We start from the raw sequence: 20,298 nt of genomic DNA, 5'->3' as shown, positions 1-20,298 counted from the left end.
ACGCTTAAGAACCATATCGCCCGAGTTAAAAGATCTTTCCTTGACGTTGCGGTTGTGATAACGCCTTAAACGGTCAAGGTATCTGGCAGATTGCACTAGTGTTGTGCATCTTGTTTCTTCTAAACTGTCTATATCCGTTCGCCTCGTTTCTGTTGCAAGTTCTTCGTCGTATTGTTCAACGGATGGTGATTGCCACATGATGTTGGCGGGTAGTATGGCTTCCGAGCCATAGACCAGGAAATAGGGTGACAGCCCCGTAGTCTTGCATGGTTGGGTACGTAGGCCCCACAAGGCATTCGGTAACTCTTTGAGCCATTTGCCTCCTTTGGTGTTGCCAACGTCATGTAGTCGTTTCTTCAGAGCGTCGAGTATTATGCCATTAGCACGCTCGACTTGTCCATTGGCTCGCGGGTGAGCAACCGAGGCATAGCGAACGTCGATGCCACTGTTCTCACAATATTCCCAAAAGTCGTGATTATTTAAATTTGACCCTAGGTCTGTGATGATCCTGTTGGGAAAAACCATAGCGGTGTACGATTTCATCCAAGAAGTTGAGGACTCGGTCTGCCTTGGGGCAAGTGACCGGTTTGACCTCGATCCATTTGGTGAATTTGTCGATTGCCACGAGTACTCTGTTGAATCCTCCTGGCGCAGTTGGTAACAAGCCTATCATGTCGAGCCCCCAGCAGGCAAATGGCCATGTTGGAGGTATTGTGACTAGTTTGTAGGCCGGCACATGTTGCTGTTTTGTGAAGAATTGACAACCTTTGCATTTCTGAACTAGTTGCTTGGTGTCGGCCAGAGCCATTGGCCAGTAGAAGCCTGCTCTGAAAGCCTTGCCAACTAATGTCCTCGAAGAGGCGTGGTTGCCGCAGATTCCTCTGTGAATCTCTTCTAAGATTTCTTGGCCGTCTTCTCTGGTGACGCACTTCATGAGTACTCTAGATGATGCACCCTTCCTGTAGAGCTTTTCTCCGACTAGAACGTAATTCTTTACTCGCCGGGAGATTTGCTCAGCTTTATTCTTGTCGGATGGTAACTGGTGATTTTTGATGTAGTCAATGAAGGGTGCCCTCCAGTCGACTTCTATCATCATGATTTCACGAGAGATGTCGGTAGCCGAGGCTACTGGTGGTGTGACTTTTTCAGGTATGGACAGTTTGCGCAGTTCGTGTACGAAAATTCCTGCTGGAACCTCTGCGCGAGTTGAGCCCATTTTGGATAAAACGTCGGCGGCAACGTTGTTGTCGCGGACGATGTGATGAAACTCCAAGCTTAAGAATTTGTTTTCCAGTATACGGACTTCTTTGCAATAAGCGTCCAGGTTGTCCTTGTTTCAGTCCCACTCGTCATTGACCTGGTTTATAACGACTAGGGAGTCGCCGTACACTAGTAGCCGTTTGATGCCGAGGGAGATTGCGAGGTGAAAGCCGTGTAGCAGTGCTTCGTACTCGGCTTCGTTATTAGATGCTTCCCAGAGTATTTGCAGCACGTACTTGAGTTGGTCTCCCTTGGGAGAGATGAGTAAGACGCCTGCACCAGCTCCTTCGAGTTTGAGGGATCCGTCAAAGTATATAACCCAATGTTCTGTTCGTTCGACTGGTGTTGGAACTTGATTCTTAGCCCACTCAGCTATGAAGTCGACCAAAGCTTGAGATTTGATGTCTGTCCTTGGCTTAAAGTTCAAAGTGAGAGCTCCGAGTTCAATTGCCCATTTGGAGATTCTACCCGTGGCATCTCTGTTATGGAGAATTTCGCCGAGCGAGAAGGCGGAGATGACTGTGATGTTGTACTCTTGGAAATAATGGCGCAGCTTCCGGGAGGTGAGCAGAATAGCGTATAAGAGTTTTTGTATCGGTGAATACCGAGTTTTGGAGTCCAAGAGTACTTCGCTGACGAAGTAGACAGGTCGTTGGACCTTGTAAGCATGGCCCGGTTCAGACCGTTCGACTACTATTGCCGTGCTGACGACATGAGTAGTAGCGGAGATGTATAGGAGTAAGTCTTCATTCGGAGAGGGAGCGGTGAGTACAGGAGGCTTTGACAAAAAGTCTTTGAGTTGTGTTAATGCCTCGTCTGCCTCTTCCGTCCATTTGAACTTGTCCTGGCGTTTGAGCAGCTTGAAGAAGGGTAGTTCCCGTTCTCCAAGTCTCGAGATGAACCGGTTGAGAGCGGCCATGCAGCCTGTGAGTTTTTGCACATCCTTAATGCTGGCTGGTGCCTGCATGTTTGTGATGGCAGATATCTTCTCCGGATTTGCCTCAATGCCGCGATGGCTAATGATGAACCCGAGTAATTTGCCGGAAGGTACTCCAAAGACGCACTTAGTAGGATTGAGTTTCCATCGGAAAGCGCGGAGACTGGAGAAAGTTTCCTCCAAGTCAGCAATGAGTTCCTCCCGGTTTCTTGTTTTGACGACGACGTCGTCGACATAAGCTTCGACATTGCGATGAAGTTGCTTTTCGAAGCACATCTGTATAGCCCTTTGATAAGTTGCTCCTGCATTTTTTAGTTCGAAGGACATTGTTTTGTAGCAGAAGGCTCCAAAAGGCGTGATGAACGCTGTTTTGGCTTGATCTTCCTCTTTGAGGCTTATCTGGTGATAGCCGGAGTAGCAGTCGAGAAAGCATAGCAAGGCGCACCCGGCAGTGGAGTCAACCACTCGATCGATCCTGGGTAGCCCGAAAGGATCTTTTGGGCAGTGTTTGTTGAGGTCGGTGTAGTCAACAACATTCTCCATTCATTGTTTTTTTCTTTCGAACAAGCACAGGATTGGCGAGCCAGTCAGGATGAAAGATTTCTTTGATGAATCCTGCCGCGAGTAGCTTGGCTAACTCTTTTTTTATTGATTCTCGTCTGTCCTGAGCGAACCAGCGTAGTCGTTGCCGTTTTGGAATAGCTTTGGGATCGACGTTGAGAGAATGCTCGATCAGTTCCTTGGGCACACCTGGCATGTCAGCCGGCTTCCAAGCGAAGATATCATGGTTAGCCCGAAGGAAACTGACGAGCGCGAATTCCTATTTGGGATCCAGCCCTATTCCGATCAGGGCTATCTTGGTAGGATCACCGGTTTAGAGGTCGACCGATTTGAAGTCTTGCTCACTGGCGGGTTTCACCTTTGTGGAGCCCGACTTGTTTTCCGAGATCTCTAGTTCGGTGGGATGGAATTTCTTTGAAGCTGTGAAGACTTGCTGCATGGGACTAGGAGATTGAGTAGTCGCAGCAATTTCTACGGCTTCGGTGTCGCATTCGTAGGATCTCCGGAGATCTCCTCGTAGCGTGAGTTCCCCTTTGGGGCCTGGCATTTTGAGTACCAGGTAGACATAATGTGGTATGGCCATAAACTTGGCGAGTGCTGGTCGTCCAAGTATGGCATGATAAGATGTTTCGAAGTCGGCGACCTCGAACCTGATGTACTCAGTACGGTAATGTTCCTTAGTTCCGAAGGTGACCGGAAGGACAACTTGTCCCAGTGGTATAGCCGCGTTTCCGGGCACAATGCTGTAGAAAGGTGAATCCGTTGGGGTAAGCATTTCAGTGACGTCGAGGCACATTTTCCTTAATGTCTTGGCGAAGATAACGTTGAGGCGGCTTCCGCCATCGATGTGTACTTTGGTTAACTTTGAACCTGCCACAATTGGATCCAGGACTAGTGGGAAACGGCCTGGTTCTGAAAATTTTGTCCATTGATCTTTTCTGCTGAAAGAAATTGGAACTTCCGATCATTTTAATGGTGTGGGGTCCGTCAGCTCGATGGCCATGATCTCCCTGAGTACAAGTTTGTTAGCTCGCTTGGATGCAGAGCCTGGAATGCCGCCGAAAATGACGTTGACGGTTTTTGAAACCGTTTGGAAATCGCCGTCCTCATTTTCGTCATTGCGGGCTTTATTTTTACCCTTCTCTCTGTTTTTGGTGTACTCTTCAGGAGTTGGTGGTGCGGGTAAGTCTTGCATGACTCGGCGCATGCTGTAACAGTCTATTGCGGAGTGCTTGCTAGTCGGATGCCATGGGCACTACTTTTTGAGTAGCTCTGTGAAGGTTGGCCCTTCGTCGTTTCTGCGGTGTCCCTTTTTTCCGGAGCTGGTCATGGCAGCAACGGTGTTGTCGGGCTTCCTTTTGCGATTGTGGTTACCCGGATAGGAGTTCCGAGCATCGTTATGCCGAGTTCTATCTGTTTCATTGTTGTGGTTGTTGTTGCGTCCACGGTTATGGTGGGAACCAAACCGTTCTCGCTCTTTGTCTTCTTCATCGGCCCATTGTTGCATCATGACTTTGAGTTCTTTGACATCGGCTAGTCGTCGGCGACCGAAGTCTTGGTATGTTTGTCGATCATAGAGTCCATTTTGGAAGCACTCAATGACGTCTGCTTCGGAGATATCCACTATGGTAGCCTTCTTTTCGAAGAACCGTCGTAGATAATCGCGTAAGGTCTCGCCCTCTTTCTGCTTAATTTGTCTTAAGTCGATTTTGTTGCCTGGTCTAGCCATGGAGCCTGCGAAGTTGTTGGTGAAAGCCTTTGTCAAGTCTGCCCAAGAATCAATGGACTTGGGTTTGAGTGACTCGAGCCAGGTCAGTGGCGCGGGCTCCATGCATATGGGGAAATGAATGACTTTGGTGCCGTTATTGCCCCCGGCTGCTTGGACGGCTAGCGAGTAACAGCGTAGCCATTGAACTGGGTCTTGCTTGCCGTCGTATTTGGTAATTCCAGTTGGCTTGAACTTTTCGGGTAATTTTGTTTTCATTACCCGGTTTGTGAAAGCAGGAAAATTGTTGTAGCTGTCGACTTCTCGTTCGCGCCGACTGTTGAGAATTTCTCGAAGATCGCTGAAGTTGGACATCTCGCGGATCTTCCGAGTGGGGCGGATACTTTTAGCCGAGTTGGTGCAGCTGACCTCACCAACGTCTTTCTGTCGAGTAGGAGCTTTGTGCTTGCTTGGACCTTAGCTGTGTTGCCGGGGTTGGTTGATTGCATCGTCGTTTCGTGGGGCGGCGTTTTTATCTGCAGCTCCCCTACTACCTTCTTGATGAGAAGTGATACGAGGAACGGACGGGATTGGTGATTCTTTGTCGAGTAGCTTGTAAGCTTGCTCCGCGAGTTGTGCGATTAGTCCGTTGCCGCGCTGCACGAGTTGAGCTGTGGCTGCGTTATCCTTATCCTGAGGCATCAATGTCGTCAAAAGGTTGATTGAAGCGATAGCCGCGAGTGGAGTATTATGCTCCTGAGCCTGGACTGCGTTGAAAGCCCTTTCAATATTTGTAATAGGAATATTTGTAGCCATCGACTGTCGTCGCTCAGCTCGAGTGGCATTGCGCGCCCTTCGTTGGTTGCGTTGCTCGGGAGTTTCATCGTGAGGGGCGTCAGCTGTAGACTCATCTTCAGAGATGTTGTCGATTTGCGCTAATCGCCTGGGGGTTCTATTCTGGCTAGTACCCGGGTTGTTATTCTGAGTAATAACAAGTATCTCCCTATCCGGGTAGTAGCTTCCGGAGCTTGATGTTGCAATCTCTGTGTAACTTTCTTTGCGGTTGGAAGTGAGTGGAACGCCTTCTTGATATGGTAGGTTGTCTATATGGGCGACAAGGCGTGAGTCATGGTCACGGTCGAGAAGAGAGGGTCGCAATCCCGCCAGTGGATGAATCTGCCTTGAGATGTTGAAGTTATTACCAACCCTTGGGCAGGACCAGATAACGGTATCTCTGGTGAGTAGGATGAGTCGGAGTCAACATCTTTGTCATGCCCGAGTTCGACTCGGGTTTGAGCAAGAAAACCTTGGTGGACTTTGGTTGCGTTGCGGAGTCCGTACGGGAACCGCGTTGAAGTCGAAACCGATTTGGATGCTGACTGGGGCCGTCAAATCCGAAGCGAGTCTGACCCTAAGTCCTGGGGTCGGCTGAGCCCGACCCTTTGGAGGAGTAGTTCCGCCTCGCCCGACCCCGAGTGAAGCTCCGCCTCGCCCGACCCTGAGTCCTGGGGTCGGGAGTGCCCGACCCCTGAGCGGAAGGTTGGAGTGGTCCGAGGCGAAGTCGAATCCGACGCGTAGTCGAGCTCGAACTCGTTGACTTTGAAATCTTGATTTTTTCTGGTCAAATCTTCTGGTTTCTTCTCCTGAACGTCGATGATCTGGCATCGAAACGATCCCGAGCTTTCGGCGACGCAAAGCCAGGATCCAAAAACGAAGGTGGCGCCGACTTCGATGAAGAAGACAGGCCTGATGATGATCTTTGCCATTGAGTTTGCGCTGAGAAACTCGACGAGCGCCCCTACCTGGCGTGCCAGCTGTCGGTGTTTTAGACCGACAACCCGCCTAGGGGGTACCCTAGGTGGTCTTTTATGCGGTAAGGGTCGTCGAGAATCAAGGAATCAATGGTGACGTAAGGAACACGATTTAGACAAGTTCGGGCCGCTAGATCGCGTAATACCCTACGTCCTGTGTGTTGGTTTGTATTGATGTTTGCTTTGATCTTGAGAGAGATGTCTTGAGAGGGGTCCCTGCCCGGCCTTATATACACGGGAGGGCAGGGTTACAAGTCTAAGTCCTAGTCGGGTACTATTACAGAGTTCTACTCAGTATTGGTCCGAGTAGTTTTCCATAAACATACAAGACGAATCCGAGAAGGATACGCCCATCCTTGTTTTGATCTTGTCCGAGTACGTCCCTTGGTGGGCCGTCCAAGGCCTACTCGTGGACCTGGAGAGTATGCCCGACAATTGGTACAACGTTTCGTAAAAGAAGAGAAATTAAAAGAAAGAAATATTTTGATGAGAACCTAGATGACACAAATGCTGCTACACAGTTTGCCGAGGAACTATTTAGAATAAGCTATTTTTTACCTGTTGTTGATCAAGCAATTTCCTCACTTACAACAAGATTTGACAGTACTAGAGTTACCAACAAAATTTTGGTTTTCTATTTACCTGTGAAACATTACAGTCATTGGATGACACGAGTTTGAAATCTTCTTGTGATAATCTTGGGGCTGTCCTTACAAAAGATGGAAATTCTGATGTTGATGCCAATGATTTGTGTGTGGAGTTAAAGTTTCTTCAAGATTTGATTCCTAAAGAAAATATGGGTCCTGTTGAAATTCTAAAGTTCCTAAAGCGGCGTGACTGTTTTCCCAATGCAAGTATTGCATATAGAATTCTATTGACCATTCCTGTGACCGTTGCATCAGCAGAGCGAAGCTTTTCAAAATTGAAACTATTGAAGTCATATTTGCGTTCGACAATAACACAACAAAGATTTAATGATTTGGCTACAATAGCACTTGAAAGTGGATTACTGGAGAAGATTGATTATGAGCATATCATTGAAGATTTCATTTCAAGGAATACTAAAAGAATGCTTCAATTAAAGATTATGAAAGTATATCTTATTTTGATATATATCATATATCTTATTTAAAGTTCTATTTTTTTTAAGGTAGACAGTTTGTTACAGGGTCTCGATTTTCGCCGGCTCAGCCCTGGCCGCGAACAGGAGCTCGGCCATCACGCACGCACCCCAGCGCCCAGACGTCCACCTCCGTCCCGTGGCACCGGCCGGGCGCCGCCGATCAGCTGCTCCGGCGAGCGGTACCACGCCTCGCCCACGGGTTTCTCCACCGGGTGCATCTTCCCGACGGGCCTCGACGGCGTCGCGCACCCGATGCCACGAATGATGAATCTTGACCGCGCCGCCGCCGTCGGGCCCGACGAGGATGTTATCGGGGTTTATGTCGCCGTGGACCGTTCCGGCGGCGTGCAACTCCTCCGCCACCACCACCCACCAGGAGCTGCCTCATGGAACCGCGCGCGTCGTCCTCGGAGAAGGGGGCTACTGGGTGTCTGGGTCCGACGAGCTCCACGCCGAGAGCGCCCGAGTTCGTCTCCGATCTCTGTTCGCATTCGGATACGTAGAGAGGCGTCGACGCGTCGTGCCTTGCGCGCGACGTGCCGCCTGCCGCGGCAGCCGCGCGGGTAAGCGGAACCGTTTCTTACTCGTTAATTACACTCCGACTCGATGACGATGATCACAAAGATCTGCCGTCCCTCTCATCCTATAAATCAATCCAATCCATGGCCACACAATTTCCCAATTCCAATTGCTAATTGATCCTTCGAATCGATCCGAGGAGAAAGCGCTTCGATCGCAAAGCTAGCTAGCGTCCCGCCGGCGACAACCACGCGACCGAATCGATGGCTTCCCCGACGATGTTCACGCTCATCAGCTGCGACGACGAGCGCTTCGAGGTGACGGAGGCGGCGGCCAACATGTCGCAGACCATCCGCCACATGATCGAGGACGGCTGCGCCGACGGCGGCGTCCCGCTCCCCAACGTCGACGCCAAGACCCTCGCCAAGGTGCTCGAGTACTGCAACAGGCACGCCGCCGCCGCCGCCGCGAGCCCCGAGCCTGCTGCTGCCGGCCCCGCCGCCACCGCGAGCGCCTCGGCGGGCAAGGACGACGACGACGATCTGGCGAGCTTCGACAAGGCGTTCGTGGACGTCGACAAGGACACGCTGTACAACCTCCTGCTGGCCTCCAACTACCTCGAGGTCAAGGGGTTGCTGGACCTCACCTGCCAGAAGGTCGCCGACATGATCAAGGGCAAGGTGCCGGACCAGATCAGGCAGACGTTCGGGATCAAGAACGACTTCTCGCCCGAGGAGTACGAGGAGATCCGCAAGGAGTACTCATGGGCTTTCGAGTAGTTAGAGGCCGCCGGCGGGCCTGGCCACGGCGCCATGGATAAACTTGCTTGGAGCTTAGTGGATCCCTTAGTTTGTTCAGGCATGCTCGAGAAGACGCACGCTCATTAAGTTGTTTCTTAGTGTCCAAGGTTTAATCAAGGATTAATTAAGTAACTCTACCTCGATCTTCTCTGTCACATCTGAATCTATCATGTGCTCTTCTCTTGTTTTTTGCTGATGTTTTCAGTTTCTGGAAGTTGTGATTTTGATTTCGTCGATTAAACTTACAATATTAGCATTGGGAGATCGATGACACTGGTTGGTTTGATCAAAGTTTGTTTCGTTAGTTAGAATAGAACACGTTCGGTTATACGAGACTCCAAGCAATATAAATGCCGTGGATGGACAGTGTCTTAATTCTCATCGATCACATAGATCATGTGTTGTGCATACATTGAGAAAAACCTTTTTTTGGGGTCTACACACAGACCTCTTTGCAGCGACATGCGAGCAAGACACTACCAATGCTAGTGACATGCACCGTGTGTCGTGTCTCGTGTAGAGCATGCGTGCCATGAATAACCTGAATCGGGGTGTGCCATGACCAGAAGCACGTGGCTGCTACAGTGAACCATGAATAACCTCTAGCGACCTGCCAAAGCACTTACCGCAAGTAGATGGTTAGGGTTTGAGCTTGCGACTACGAGAGTGACGCGGTCTTGTGGATCGAAATAAGCAGGTCATGTACCGCATGTCTATTGGATTCGGAAAGTCTGTGAACGACCAACGATAACGATGACAAGGTAAATTAGTAAAAGGAAGGGATAGAGGTAGTGGATAGATTTCAGTGGAAAATTTGTAATTCATGTTTTTCTAATGGCAAATTCGAGCAAGGGGGTGAAAGCGGTGTTATATGCAAATTTGCCTCAAATATGGTTGAATGAGGTAGCAACGATGGCTACGTCTAGGTTGGTGAACGGGAAGAAGATGGTTGCGGGGATTCATAGCTTGGGAGGCATAGAGCATCTCCAACAATATTTTTTTTTCTCAACTCGAACTTTGAGTGTGGAAAGAAAAAACTGACGTCCAACGATTCTCAAATTGCATGCCCAATATTTTGATGACCTATAGGCAGATACAGAGAAAGTCTACACGCGCTCAATCCGCCGTTTTCGCATCCAAATTGATCTCACGTGTCTCTAACATTTCGCAAAATGTATGCAACTTCAAAACTTTGGAAAATGATTTTTGGGAACTGTTGGTGGAGGGGGTTATGTTTTGCTCTAGATAGTTTTTGGAAATACTCCAAACCAAGATTACTGGGAGTTCTTTTTGGAATTATTGGAGATGCTCTAAGTCGTCTCCAATGGCGGGATCAGATCCTATAAGAAGTTTGACTCCTGCGCACGGCATGCCATGTTGGATGAAGTCTAAGCTCCTTCCTCCTCCTCTCTCTTCTCCATGGTGGGTGGGTGTGTGGTGGTGGTGGTGTGTGGGGGGGAGGGGGGGGAGCCCCCAGCACCATGTTGGATCTACCTCTAAAGATGGTCATGCTAACTATAGTTTAGACATTTGACAAGGTATGGTTCGAGGTGGAGGCAATAGCGTCGGTGCGCAGTATGGTCCCATGTACTAGGGCGCATGATCAAATGGTGCAATAAGGACGTCACTAACATCGGTACCAACATGGGTTCAAAGACAGGTAGTAGTTTGTCGATGTAGCTGAAGGGAGCCATTCTTTTACTAGGCTTGGTTAAGCGCAAGAAGAGGTTGCTCATTGTTCGATGTAGTAGCGTTTCACTATTTTATTCTTAAATGCATGCTCCAAAGGTCATCAATTCTATAGCTTCATGAAACTCAGATCTATTGTCGTATCAAATTCGGATCTATTATCGTATCATATATGTATTACTAAGACAAAGGAACTCGTATGTATTTGTACGCTTGAAGTGAGCTTCAATCGCATGTTTTTTTTTTCACATTGCAATTGTTCCGTCATGTGTCCAACTTTGTTTGCTAGGGTTATGGCTTAAGGAGCCTTATCTTCCCCGGCTACAAGGACGTGGTGGTGGCACGTTAGGGAAGGAGACGCTGTTGGAATTGGCCAGGCTTTATATTTTTGAATTGTATTGGGTACTTGGGGATGTTTTTTTAGCTTCTCCTCACTGATTCTATTTATACTAAAAATGCAGAAGCTAGACTAAACCCGCTTCTCAAAGAAGCGTTTTTCCTATATTAGTGCAGCTTATTTGAGAAACGCTCTCCCCACCGCTGTACCAAACAGAACCAAATACACCATTATTATCATCTAGGTGGAGATCATGGCAGACAAATAAAGGAGAAGACTTTAAAATGACGCTGCGATGAATCGGCGGACCCAGAACTAGTGTAAGCCCGGGCTGAAGCCTGTACGCAAATGAAAATGACCAATGAAGCTAAACGAGCCGCTCCACAGCCTGACGTCAATTGTTCAATCGTGCATCTTGTGTTTTTCTCCAACAAAAAGATATGACTTCTTTTAATCAACTATGAAGCACCTCTGTTTACTGAAATCTTTGTAACCAACATCGACGAGGCAGAGGCCCTCCGGTGGTGCCGGAGGAGCTGTGGCACGCCTGTCAGTGGCTTCCATCAGATTCAACAGAGCATCCTCTCCGGCACCAGCAGCAGCCTCTCGTATGGCAGTAGCAACAAGAACCCTAACCATCTGTACATTGAGATATAGTGAGAATCAGCAGTCATATGAATGACTGAGTGTAAGCATCACAGCTTGTTGTTTTACCTTGCGTAGAAACCTGTTTGCAACTAGCTCAACGCACATGACACTCAAGCCTTCTTTGTAATCCTATAGGAGGAACAAAAACCAAACATTGCCGTTTCAGTTGAAAGAAGAATACAAAAATGTAGATGATATGGAAGAATATTAGATCAAAAGTATTCAACAATTAGTTCGAGGAAAAAGTATATTCAACAGTTGTAAATAACAGTCCAGGTTTAGTTCAGATACTCAGTTTGTTCTGGGGTCAGCAAAAATATACGTGTCACAGCAGTACTACACGGAAACGCACTGTCCTGCCACACATGTGCTGAGTAACTCACAAAACTAAAAAGCTACATAATTCTTCAGTTGATAGCTGCAATCTATTCAACAACTAGAGACAAAATAATCTATGCTGCTCTCACCTCATTAGCGCAATATAGTTTGGCCGCTGCAGCTCGAGAATGGAACATGAAACATTCTGTAGGTGGGCCACTGAAAAAACAATAGGAATATTGATAGAAGTGATGAGTTTATCAAGCTTTCATACAAGTGCCAACATAATGACATGGATTACATATAAAAGGAGTGTATTGCTCTTTTCAGATGACAAATTGGTGATGAACTTTGGTTGAGAATTTCCAGACAGCTCTGACGAATATCTATGTCAGGATCAGGTAATAAAACTCCAAGATATGCATTAAGAAAGATCCAGGTACTAGAGATTAACCTGCCAGAAACCATTTTTTGTACTTATAAATGCACTACATCTTATGAACTTATGGTTGGATGAAACTTACACACTGCGTGAAGCTTGCGTGTCACGTGCAAACATCTTGTAGGATAATGTCTTTCCAGCAAGTTTTCTAAGAATTTCGTCAACCTTTGCCACATCAAAGCTCTGAGGTTTTATGATGTGCTCAGAATTCTTTAACACTTCAGAGTGTCCTTCCCCAATGATCGATTTAGCATCCTCATCAAGAGGAAAAATGTACATGTATCTCCTCCATTTGGCTGCAAAATTAGGATGAAACTCACGTGCAACCTGCAAATTGTACCATCAGTTAATACTCAGCATAACGTCATTTATTGTTGAGGCCCTGGAAACCTCAGAACTTCCACCGACAAGAATAAACTGCCGTATGATTAAACGACACTTCAATATGGAATGCAGACATCATTAGCAGCATTTTTGGCAAAAGGATGAAACGGTACCTCTGACACATGCAAAGGTTTAAGTTTATCTGGAGCAGCCTCCTTTATAGCATCTTTTATATCTTCAGATTTCACATCCTTTCTCCATGTATCTATAGCAGCATACAGTAAATATAAGATGTCAGTCATCAGAATTCAGAAGGGGCAAATAAAGAAATGTCAGTCAAGCGATGTTGATATGCTGTTTAATAAACTTAAAAGTGTGACTAAATTAGGAAAAAACAATGAAAGCAATAGTATGTTTATTCTCAGGTTAACTAACAAAATGAGCAAACTTGCTGAAGAGCAGTCACCCCTTTGTCAGTGCGCCCAGCAACAATGGCACCGCCTTCAATTGGCAAAGATCTTGCTTCAAGCTGTTTGGCTTTTCGCTCATCAACAAATTGTCCAAGATGTTTCTCCACTAACCTGCAATCAATAAAAAGTGAAAAAAATTACCAGTGAATATATTCTATGCATGTGAATGAAGTGAAGAGTGATAGGTTGAACAAAATTACCCCTGAACAGTATTGAGGCCAGGCTGCTTTTGCCAGCCATCGAACGACCCCCCGTGGTATGAAAGAACAATTTTAAATGTTACTCTTTCCCACCTTCCTCCACGATCTTTGGAGGAAATTGTTGCCGTTTGTTTTTCTGATGGTGCTAGGTAATTCTCTCCAGTAGTATCAAGGCTGTAATCTTTCTGTGGAAGTAAATCTAAATGAGTTTCTCAAAATCAAAATATATGAGCAACTGGAGTAGCAGGCCATGTATCGATGCAAATGTTACTCTTTTCTCGAAATCAAAATTGTTGCCCTACTCTTAACATTTTTATTATTTTAAAAAAAAATCTAGCATATACATCGATAATCCCAATTGATCCTGGAGACCTTTTTAGCTATTCCAGTCTAGGCACAACTGGAGTAGCACTGTAGCAGACCATGTATTCAAATTTAATTGTCCAATAATTTTCTGTCCTGATTCAATCCTCAGTTTGCCTAAAAAGGAAGATCTATATATTGGGCAATACTACAATTCGTCACAACATAAATAAAAGTCGGAAGAAATCAACATTCTTCCTCTTGCAACCAAGCGAATCGGGAAAAAAAATCGCCACCTGGATACCACAGGGGAGCCAAATGTTTGTGCTTTCTCACCTCATCTTTCCCAAACAGCTTGGCTAGCCCCGCCGCGCCGGCGCCGGTGCGCACGAGCTCGGCATAGAAGTCGACCACCCTGCTCCATGGCCGCGCGTACATGTACTCGTAGCTCTCCCTGCCCAACCAAGCATCCAATAAAGCTCCAGGGCTCAGGCTCAAAGCCCTAAACGCTAGATGAGAAAGCGAAGCGAGCAAGGAGGTGAAAGGGAGGGGCGGTTACTTGGCTGTCCACCGGAGGTGGTGGCACGCGTCGGTGTGCTTGTAGTGCACGTGTTCGTCCCGCTCCGCCGCCGCCGCCGCCGCGGATGTGGAAGCCGCTACCACCGGCGGCGCCCTCGCCTTCGCCGCCGTTGCCATGAGGGGTCGGAACTTGGCGAGCATGTGCTTTGTGTTTTCCTCTCGCACAAGACGGCCCCATGTCAGTGTGTTTTCACTTTTCCAAGCCGACCAAAATAGGAATATTCTTCCCCCAAGAAATTACTTTTTCCCTGCAAATGTAACCCCAGGTCAAAATAAGATTTTCGATCATGTTCCAAATCAAATCGCAGCTCCCATCTCCAGAATCAAAAGTTTGAGAGTATTAACATGTTAAAAGGCGGCGAACATACATTCATAGAAATAACTGGACAATTAAGAAAACTGACAGGATGTGGACACTGGCTAATATAATCTCTCAATTTCAAGTTTACAATGTAGAACAAGCATCTTTACAAGTAACTCGAACACACTGGCAACGGCACTGACTATCAGGACACATCTCTCCACTTCCATTTTTGGCGTGGAATTCTCCCGGAAAGAACCGTCTCAGGTTTTTACAGCGTCGTCATGGAAGGCACTCACATTACATGCTTTCCATCACAACTCTCATCTACATACAATTGCTAATCGGATGAACAAGAACCCTAGCATGGCCATCATCGAAAAAATTAACACTGGCTGACTGTTCTTAAGAACATGGATGGTGGCGCAAAAGATGACCAACGACAGCTCAGTCGTTGGGAAAAAAAACTTCTCTGATGTTAAATCTTGTACAAATCCTCGTCAGGAGGGTCCTGCATACTTCCGTTTCTGGAAGGGGATGCAAGCGTCTCCAGGCCGAGCTGCTGTCCGTCAGAGTCTGGTGACGGGATGTACATCTTGCACTCCAACGACGGCTCACTCTTGCTCCGGCCGTTCCCAGGCCGTGTTCGCCTGCTCTGGGGGACTGGTTTTCCATTCACAGGCGGCACAGCGGCGGTCTTTACTGCTGGTTCCTGTTTGGCCTTCTCCTTCTCAACACTCTCTGCAGGCTCCTTCGGGACCTCATAGAGTGTCACAGCACCAGTGATACTGTTCTGGAGGAGTATGTCTTGGCATTCAGGCATGTTCTGCACCGCCTCAAAGGTCTCAACAACTTGGCTCATAGTTGGTCGCCCTTTGGGGTTCTGACTCAGGCAACGGTATGCGAGGCTTGCCACCTCAATGGCGGCCTTGGTGGAGTACTGCCCCTCCATTCTGGGATCAATGATCCTGAATAGCTTCCGGTTGTGGACAAGGAGGGGGCGTGCCCAATCAACTAGGTTATGCTCACGGGTTGGCCGACTCTTGTCCACAGCCCTCCTTCCAATAATCATCTCTAGAAGCACAACGCCAAAGCCGTAAACATCACTTCGTGCGGTCAGATGGCCTGCAGCAAGTTAATTGGTGATTGAGGATTAATATATTTGAACCAAGTCAAGTAAAATGTAGTGTCTGTTCATTCTTGAGAACATGTTCGTTTTTCTATTTATAACATATGATTTGTTTTCTTATAATATAAGGAATTCCATCCTTGCTTTCTCATAATATAGGGAATTCCATCCTTACCAGTCATGACATATTCTGGAGCTGCATATCCATAAGTTCCCATGACCCGAGTTGACACATGGGTTTGGTCTCCACTAGGTCCTGTTCTTGCGAGACCAAAGTCTGAAAGCTTAGCATTGTAGTCCTGCAACAGTGGTAAAGAGTGGCATTGAGATGCTATCAGAGGCAATATATTAATATCTCAAGATCGCAGTAACAAATTTAGTGTGCAGTTCTGTGCTTCTAAAGATGGACTAGGCAAAATTGATTTAAGTATTCTTTAATGGCCTTAAAAACATGGGACACATTTTGGAGGCGCGGAAAATGCAATTGAACTTTCAGGTCTCAAAAATCATAGTACAATTTATACAGGGTACTTCCTTAAGATGCTGAGATAAAGGCAGGTATTTACATAATGTGTCACAGCATCACCAATGCATTGTTCATCAGTAGAATATCTTGTCCATACAATTTGGTTGGTTGGACATATGGGAAATTCAATTCAGAAAACAACCTTAAAACTAGTACTTAAATGGGGGGGAAAATACCAACACACATTCAAACATAATAGATGAGACACTAACCGCATCTAACAAGATGTTTGACGTCTTGAAATCCCGATAGATGATGGATCTCTCGGCTCCATGAAGGTACTCAAGCCCCCTTGCGGCACCCAGCGCAATCTTCATGCGTGTTGACCATGGCATATTAAGGCAAACCCCTGTTATGTTACAAGCAAGAGGATAAATAAATGAGAAACCCCTTTAGAACTGGAAATATACGTATAACTGATCTTCCAGACAATTAAAAAGGTGTGTAAAGCTTGCTTGGCATATTTTCCTGCCACCACTTGAATAAGAAATCTCTTATGAGGATCACATCAAGTATGTTGTTTCAATAGATCAATCAATGATGGAGAAAATTAGGTTTGACACATACAAGACTAGCATCTTTTTTACTGCTAGTGCAATGAATATAGCCACTCACCAACTAATATATATTGGTTTCATTTTTTGACCAGGTTACAAGGTGTACGAAGATTGTATGTTAAACTATGCGGTACCAAAACACCAACTGCAGCAATCACCTGAACACTTGGTGATATAATACATAAACTAAATTGCTAGTTGGAAGTAGATAATACAGTTCAAAGAAAAAGTGTTCATTATCATTATCATTCCAAAAACAAACCCCCGAAATTTGAAGATTATATTTGTAGTGTCGGACTCTGGGATAGCCAGGTTGAGCTGAATCATATATATTAGCTATTACTGATTAGATTTAAATGGAATTAACAAAAATATCTTCTCTGCTGATTTGTCTAAAGGCAAAAATGATGCACCCCATGCACGTTAAGCTAAGAACAATGACTGCTAAAGAGGGCAGTGAAAATAGACAGTTAGAGCTTACGGCGAAAAAGGTGTTTTTCAAGGCTGCCACAAGCCATGTACTCGTAGACAAGAAGTCTATGTGAACCCTCACAGCAATAGCCAATCAGTTCGACTAGATTTGGATGACTTAGTTGCCCAAGATAGTTGACTTCGGCCTGGAAACACATAAGAAAAACATTAGTGCAGTTATTGCAAGCAGTATATTGTTTAATGTCAACCTAATAACCAGCATAGAAATGCATTCATCTACCTATAGTGTTATGCAGATAATATTTATTAAAACATAAGGATAATGACTTTCTAATAAAAATATAAAGAAAAATGTCATCTCGAATCTTCAAAATTCAATCAGCAAGGTCTCGTGAAGGTTTCTAATGGCCATAAAATTAACATGAATTACTGATGTACATGACCAAAGCGACGTATAGAAACAGGAAGAAAGCAATGGAACTTACCAGCCATTCCTTGTCTCCCTGAAAGCCCTCTGGGTTTAGTTCTTTAACAGCAACCTGTCTAGATGGAAAACCTACTCTAACATTTTCATCAATTACACCTTTGTAAACAACTCCAAATCCACCCTCTCCAAGAATTTGGTCTGGCCGGAAGTTTTTTGTGGCTGCCCTCAGTTCATTGTATGTGAAAATATTAACATTTCCATATCCTTCTACTTGCAAGTCCACAACATCTTTTGGAGGAGCAAGGACACTTGCTATAGCTTTAGAATCCGATTTAGACTTTCTCAGGCCATCTGGTCCAGCAGCTTCAGCTGATAGAAATTTTAAGAAACAACTTCATCAGGAGAGAATCAAAGACGTACATATAGACATATAATCAATGCATACCTTAAGTAAGAAATAGAGAATCATGGTGATGTAAGCCTTCAGTCCCAGGACTTTTTTTTTAATTTCACATTGATCCCATGAAGTGAATGGTAATAGCAACTTTAGTGTGTTGCATGTTATGCAAAGAAGAAGAGACCACATCTAAACCACTGTGCAGTCACATAAGCATTGCTGAGTCACAATGCTCCCTTAAGACCATTCTAACCAGCAGCCAGAATGGTCTGGCCAGTCAAAATGGTCTTAAGGGAGCATCTGTGGTCACAAGTTGCCATCAGCAGGACAGAATATGTTATATGTCATATCATCCCTTCCCTTTCTGGATAAACCAACTTCTACTAAACTTTCTGAAGATAGTACTCTATCAGCACAGCTGTCCACTATCAATCTCTCACTCTATACAATAATTGATTAACTTGGGCTGACTAACTTCTCAAGAATCGATTGAAGCTCAGTTTACCAGATTGCCAAGTTACCAGACTGTTCAAGCACAGATTTTGCAGGTACCCAAATTATCTATGAACTTTACCTACTTAAGTCTTACACCCAAAATATGAGCTAAATTTGACTTATTCTTCCACTATACTGCAGCTGGCCAAGTTGTCAAGGACCTTGCCTCAGAATGCAATTTTGTAAGCAAAGTATGAGCCTATTACAGTATCATGTTTTCAACAGGACACCAACAGGCAAAATTGTACCATGCGAAGTTAGTGCGAACAAAATAGGAGTGCAGTAGAAGACTATATATGGCATTTCCCATCACCCGTGACATGAGCTCACAAGCACAAGATGGCATCAAACCAGTCAACCCATCTTCTAAACACTAAAATCAATTAAAACCCTAATCAAAATCCATTCCTGCGCCTCTTCTTTAGCTGTTTTTACAAGTCCGATAAGTAAATTCTTAATTCACAACCAAATTACAAAGGCAACAACGCCCAACCTCACACCATGAGCTCCATACACCTCCCAAACATAGTAAACTGTATCAGAGACAGCAGCAGAAGCGCACAAACCTGGCCTGCTCTGGAGCCGGTGCTCCTCCTGCGAGAAGCATGCGCCCATGGGAACCCACAAGATCGCGCCTTTCCCTCCAATCCGGCCCTACTCCCTCCTCCACATCGCCCGCCTCCGGCCAGATCCACGCCCCAAGCAGCACCTTCGCCCCTTCACCAGCCGGGACCGCCCTACCCGCAAACTCCCGCCGCACCAACCGGCCGCTTCGTCCGCAACAATTACGCCCGCCGCCGACGGCAGCCTGAACTGGCGCGCTCGCCGCCCGAATTCGCCGCCGCAGCTCCTGCTGCGCGCCTTCCGGATGCGCGTCTTCCACCAACCTGTCCCTCTCCTCTCGGGCGCGTGGTTTTACTCCACTAGCACCACTTCTTGGCCTTTATTTTCCGTTGGGGGGCGCTCGAATGTAGCAGCGAAGGCGAGGAGATGGAGGAAAAAAAGGCGAGGAGGCGGATTAGCTGTGCCAGAGGTTTGGAATGAGTAAAAGGAAGCTGCTTTGGATTAAATAAACGCCGCGTACAACAGCAACGCGGCGGAGCAACCGGGGGTTGAGGTTGAGGCGGTTTTTTCTTTTTCTTTCATCATCTTTTTTTGTGTGATGCCCTGTGTGTCGGGGCTTTTGGTTGATGAACATGATTAGAGCGCGATTAGATAATGACAGTGGTCTGGACAGGAGTTGGGCGGGTTTATCTTTTGGTGGGAACTGGATAGATTTGGTTGTGTAGATAACATTTGGTACAGGTTCAAATAAAATTTAATTGTAGAACTAACGTTCCGTGGAAGTATTATCTTAACAAAATAATCTAGTTCAAACAAGATTTAATTGCAGAATTGAGGTTCCGCATAAGAGTTATCTTAATAAAAAACAATCTAGCTAAGCACAACTGGAAGAGCAGTAAACAGTGTTGCTTTTACTATAAGGATCAGATGGTTTGACATATGTTCTCTTGAGTGCCGATTGACTTGTATGGTTTGAGCAGTTGTTCATGCAGTTTGTGGTCTCTTGCAACCTCGCAGCATGGCAAATATATTTAGCACATGGCTAGTGGGAATAGCCCAAGTAGATTACTTGGAGCAGTAGCTACATGTTGGTTTTTATAATTGTGTAGAAACGCATCGATATTTGAAAATAAACCACCTCCTTTTTTTGCAGGTCATCTTCTCAATTACATATTGGCTATGTAAATGGGCTATCCTCTAAAAACCTACTTCCCAAGTTTTCATTGTAGCAGCACCTTGATACTCAGATACTCGGTGAAAATAGTCTAGGAATTTTTTTATCTAGGCACATAAGTGACGATCTAGTCTAGTGTTTCCGATTTGTTTTTTTTCATATGTAAGGTTGTGTGCTATTCTGACATAGGTCGGGAGACCTTCGAGTTATGATATATTATCTCAATGTAACGTTCTTAAAATTAATAAAGACCTTCAAGTTACCATATAT

The 20,298-nt window shown here is 45.9% G+C and overlaps 3 protein-coding genes across 3 annotated transcripts; 1 reads left to right on the top strand and 2 right to left on the bottom strand.

The window, feature by feature from the left end:
• Positions 1-8,126: 8,126 nt before the first annotated feature.
• On the top strand, positions 8,127-8,854 carry LOC117854064 (SKP1-like protein 1B). Its single transcript, XM_034736342.1, has one exon. The coding sequence runs from the start codon at positions 8,180-8,182 to the stop codon at positions 8,693-8,695; it is 516 nt and encodes a 171-aa protein (XP_034592233.1). The 5' UTR covers positions 8,127-8,179; the 3' UTR covers positions 8,696-8,854.
• Positions 8,855-10,957: 2,103 nt separating this feature from the next.
• On the bottom strand, positions 10,958-14,310 carry LOC117852421 (uncharacterized). Its single transcript, XM_034734519.2, has 9 exons — positions 14,007-14,310; positions 13,784-13,901; positions 13,145-13,329; positions 12,910-13,055; positions 12,648-12,739; positions 12,233-12,477; positions 11,858-11,927; positions 11,457-11,519; positions 10,958-11,381 (listed from the first exon to the last, which is right to left on the bottom strand). The coding sequence occupies exons 1-9, from the start codon at positions 14,165-14,167 to the stop codon at positions 11,193-11,195; spliced, it is 1,269 nt and encodes a 422-aa protein (XP_034590410.1). The 5' UTR covers positions 14,168-14,310; the 3' UTR covers positions 10,958-11,192.
• A 126-nt stretch (positions 14,311-14,436) lies between these two features.
• LOC117852420 (probable serine/threonine-protein kinase PBL17) lies at positions 14,437-19,377 on the bottom strand. Its single transcript, XM_034734518.2, has 6 exons — positions 18,857-19,377; positions 17,457-17,767; positions 17,021-17,156; positions 16,195-16,331; positions 15,632-15,755; positions 14,437-15,452 (listed from the first exon to the last, which is right to left on the bottom strand). The coding sequence occupies exons 1-6, from the start codon at positions 18,903-18,905 to the stop codon at positions 14,806-14,808; spliced, it is 1,404 nt and encodes a 467-aa protein (XP_034590409.1). The 5' UTR covers positions 18,906-19,377; the 3' UTR covers positions 14,437-14,805.
• Between the last annotated feature and the right edge of the window lie 921 nt (positions 19,378-20,298).

This window comes from Setaria viridis, chromosome 4 (assembly GCF_005286985.2).
Source record: "Setaria viridis chromosome 4, Setaria_viridis_v4.0, whole genome shotgun sequence".
NCBI classification, from domain to species: domain Eukaryota; kingdom Viridiplantae; phylum Streptophyta; class Magnoliopsida; order Poales; family Poaceae; genus Setaria; species Setaria viridis.
The sequence above is the reverse complement of the archived record's forward strand: the minus strand, read 5'-3'. Positions and strand labels throughout refer to the sequence as shown.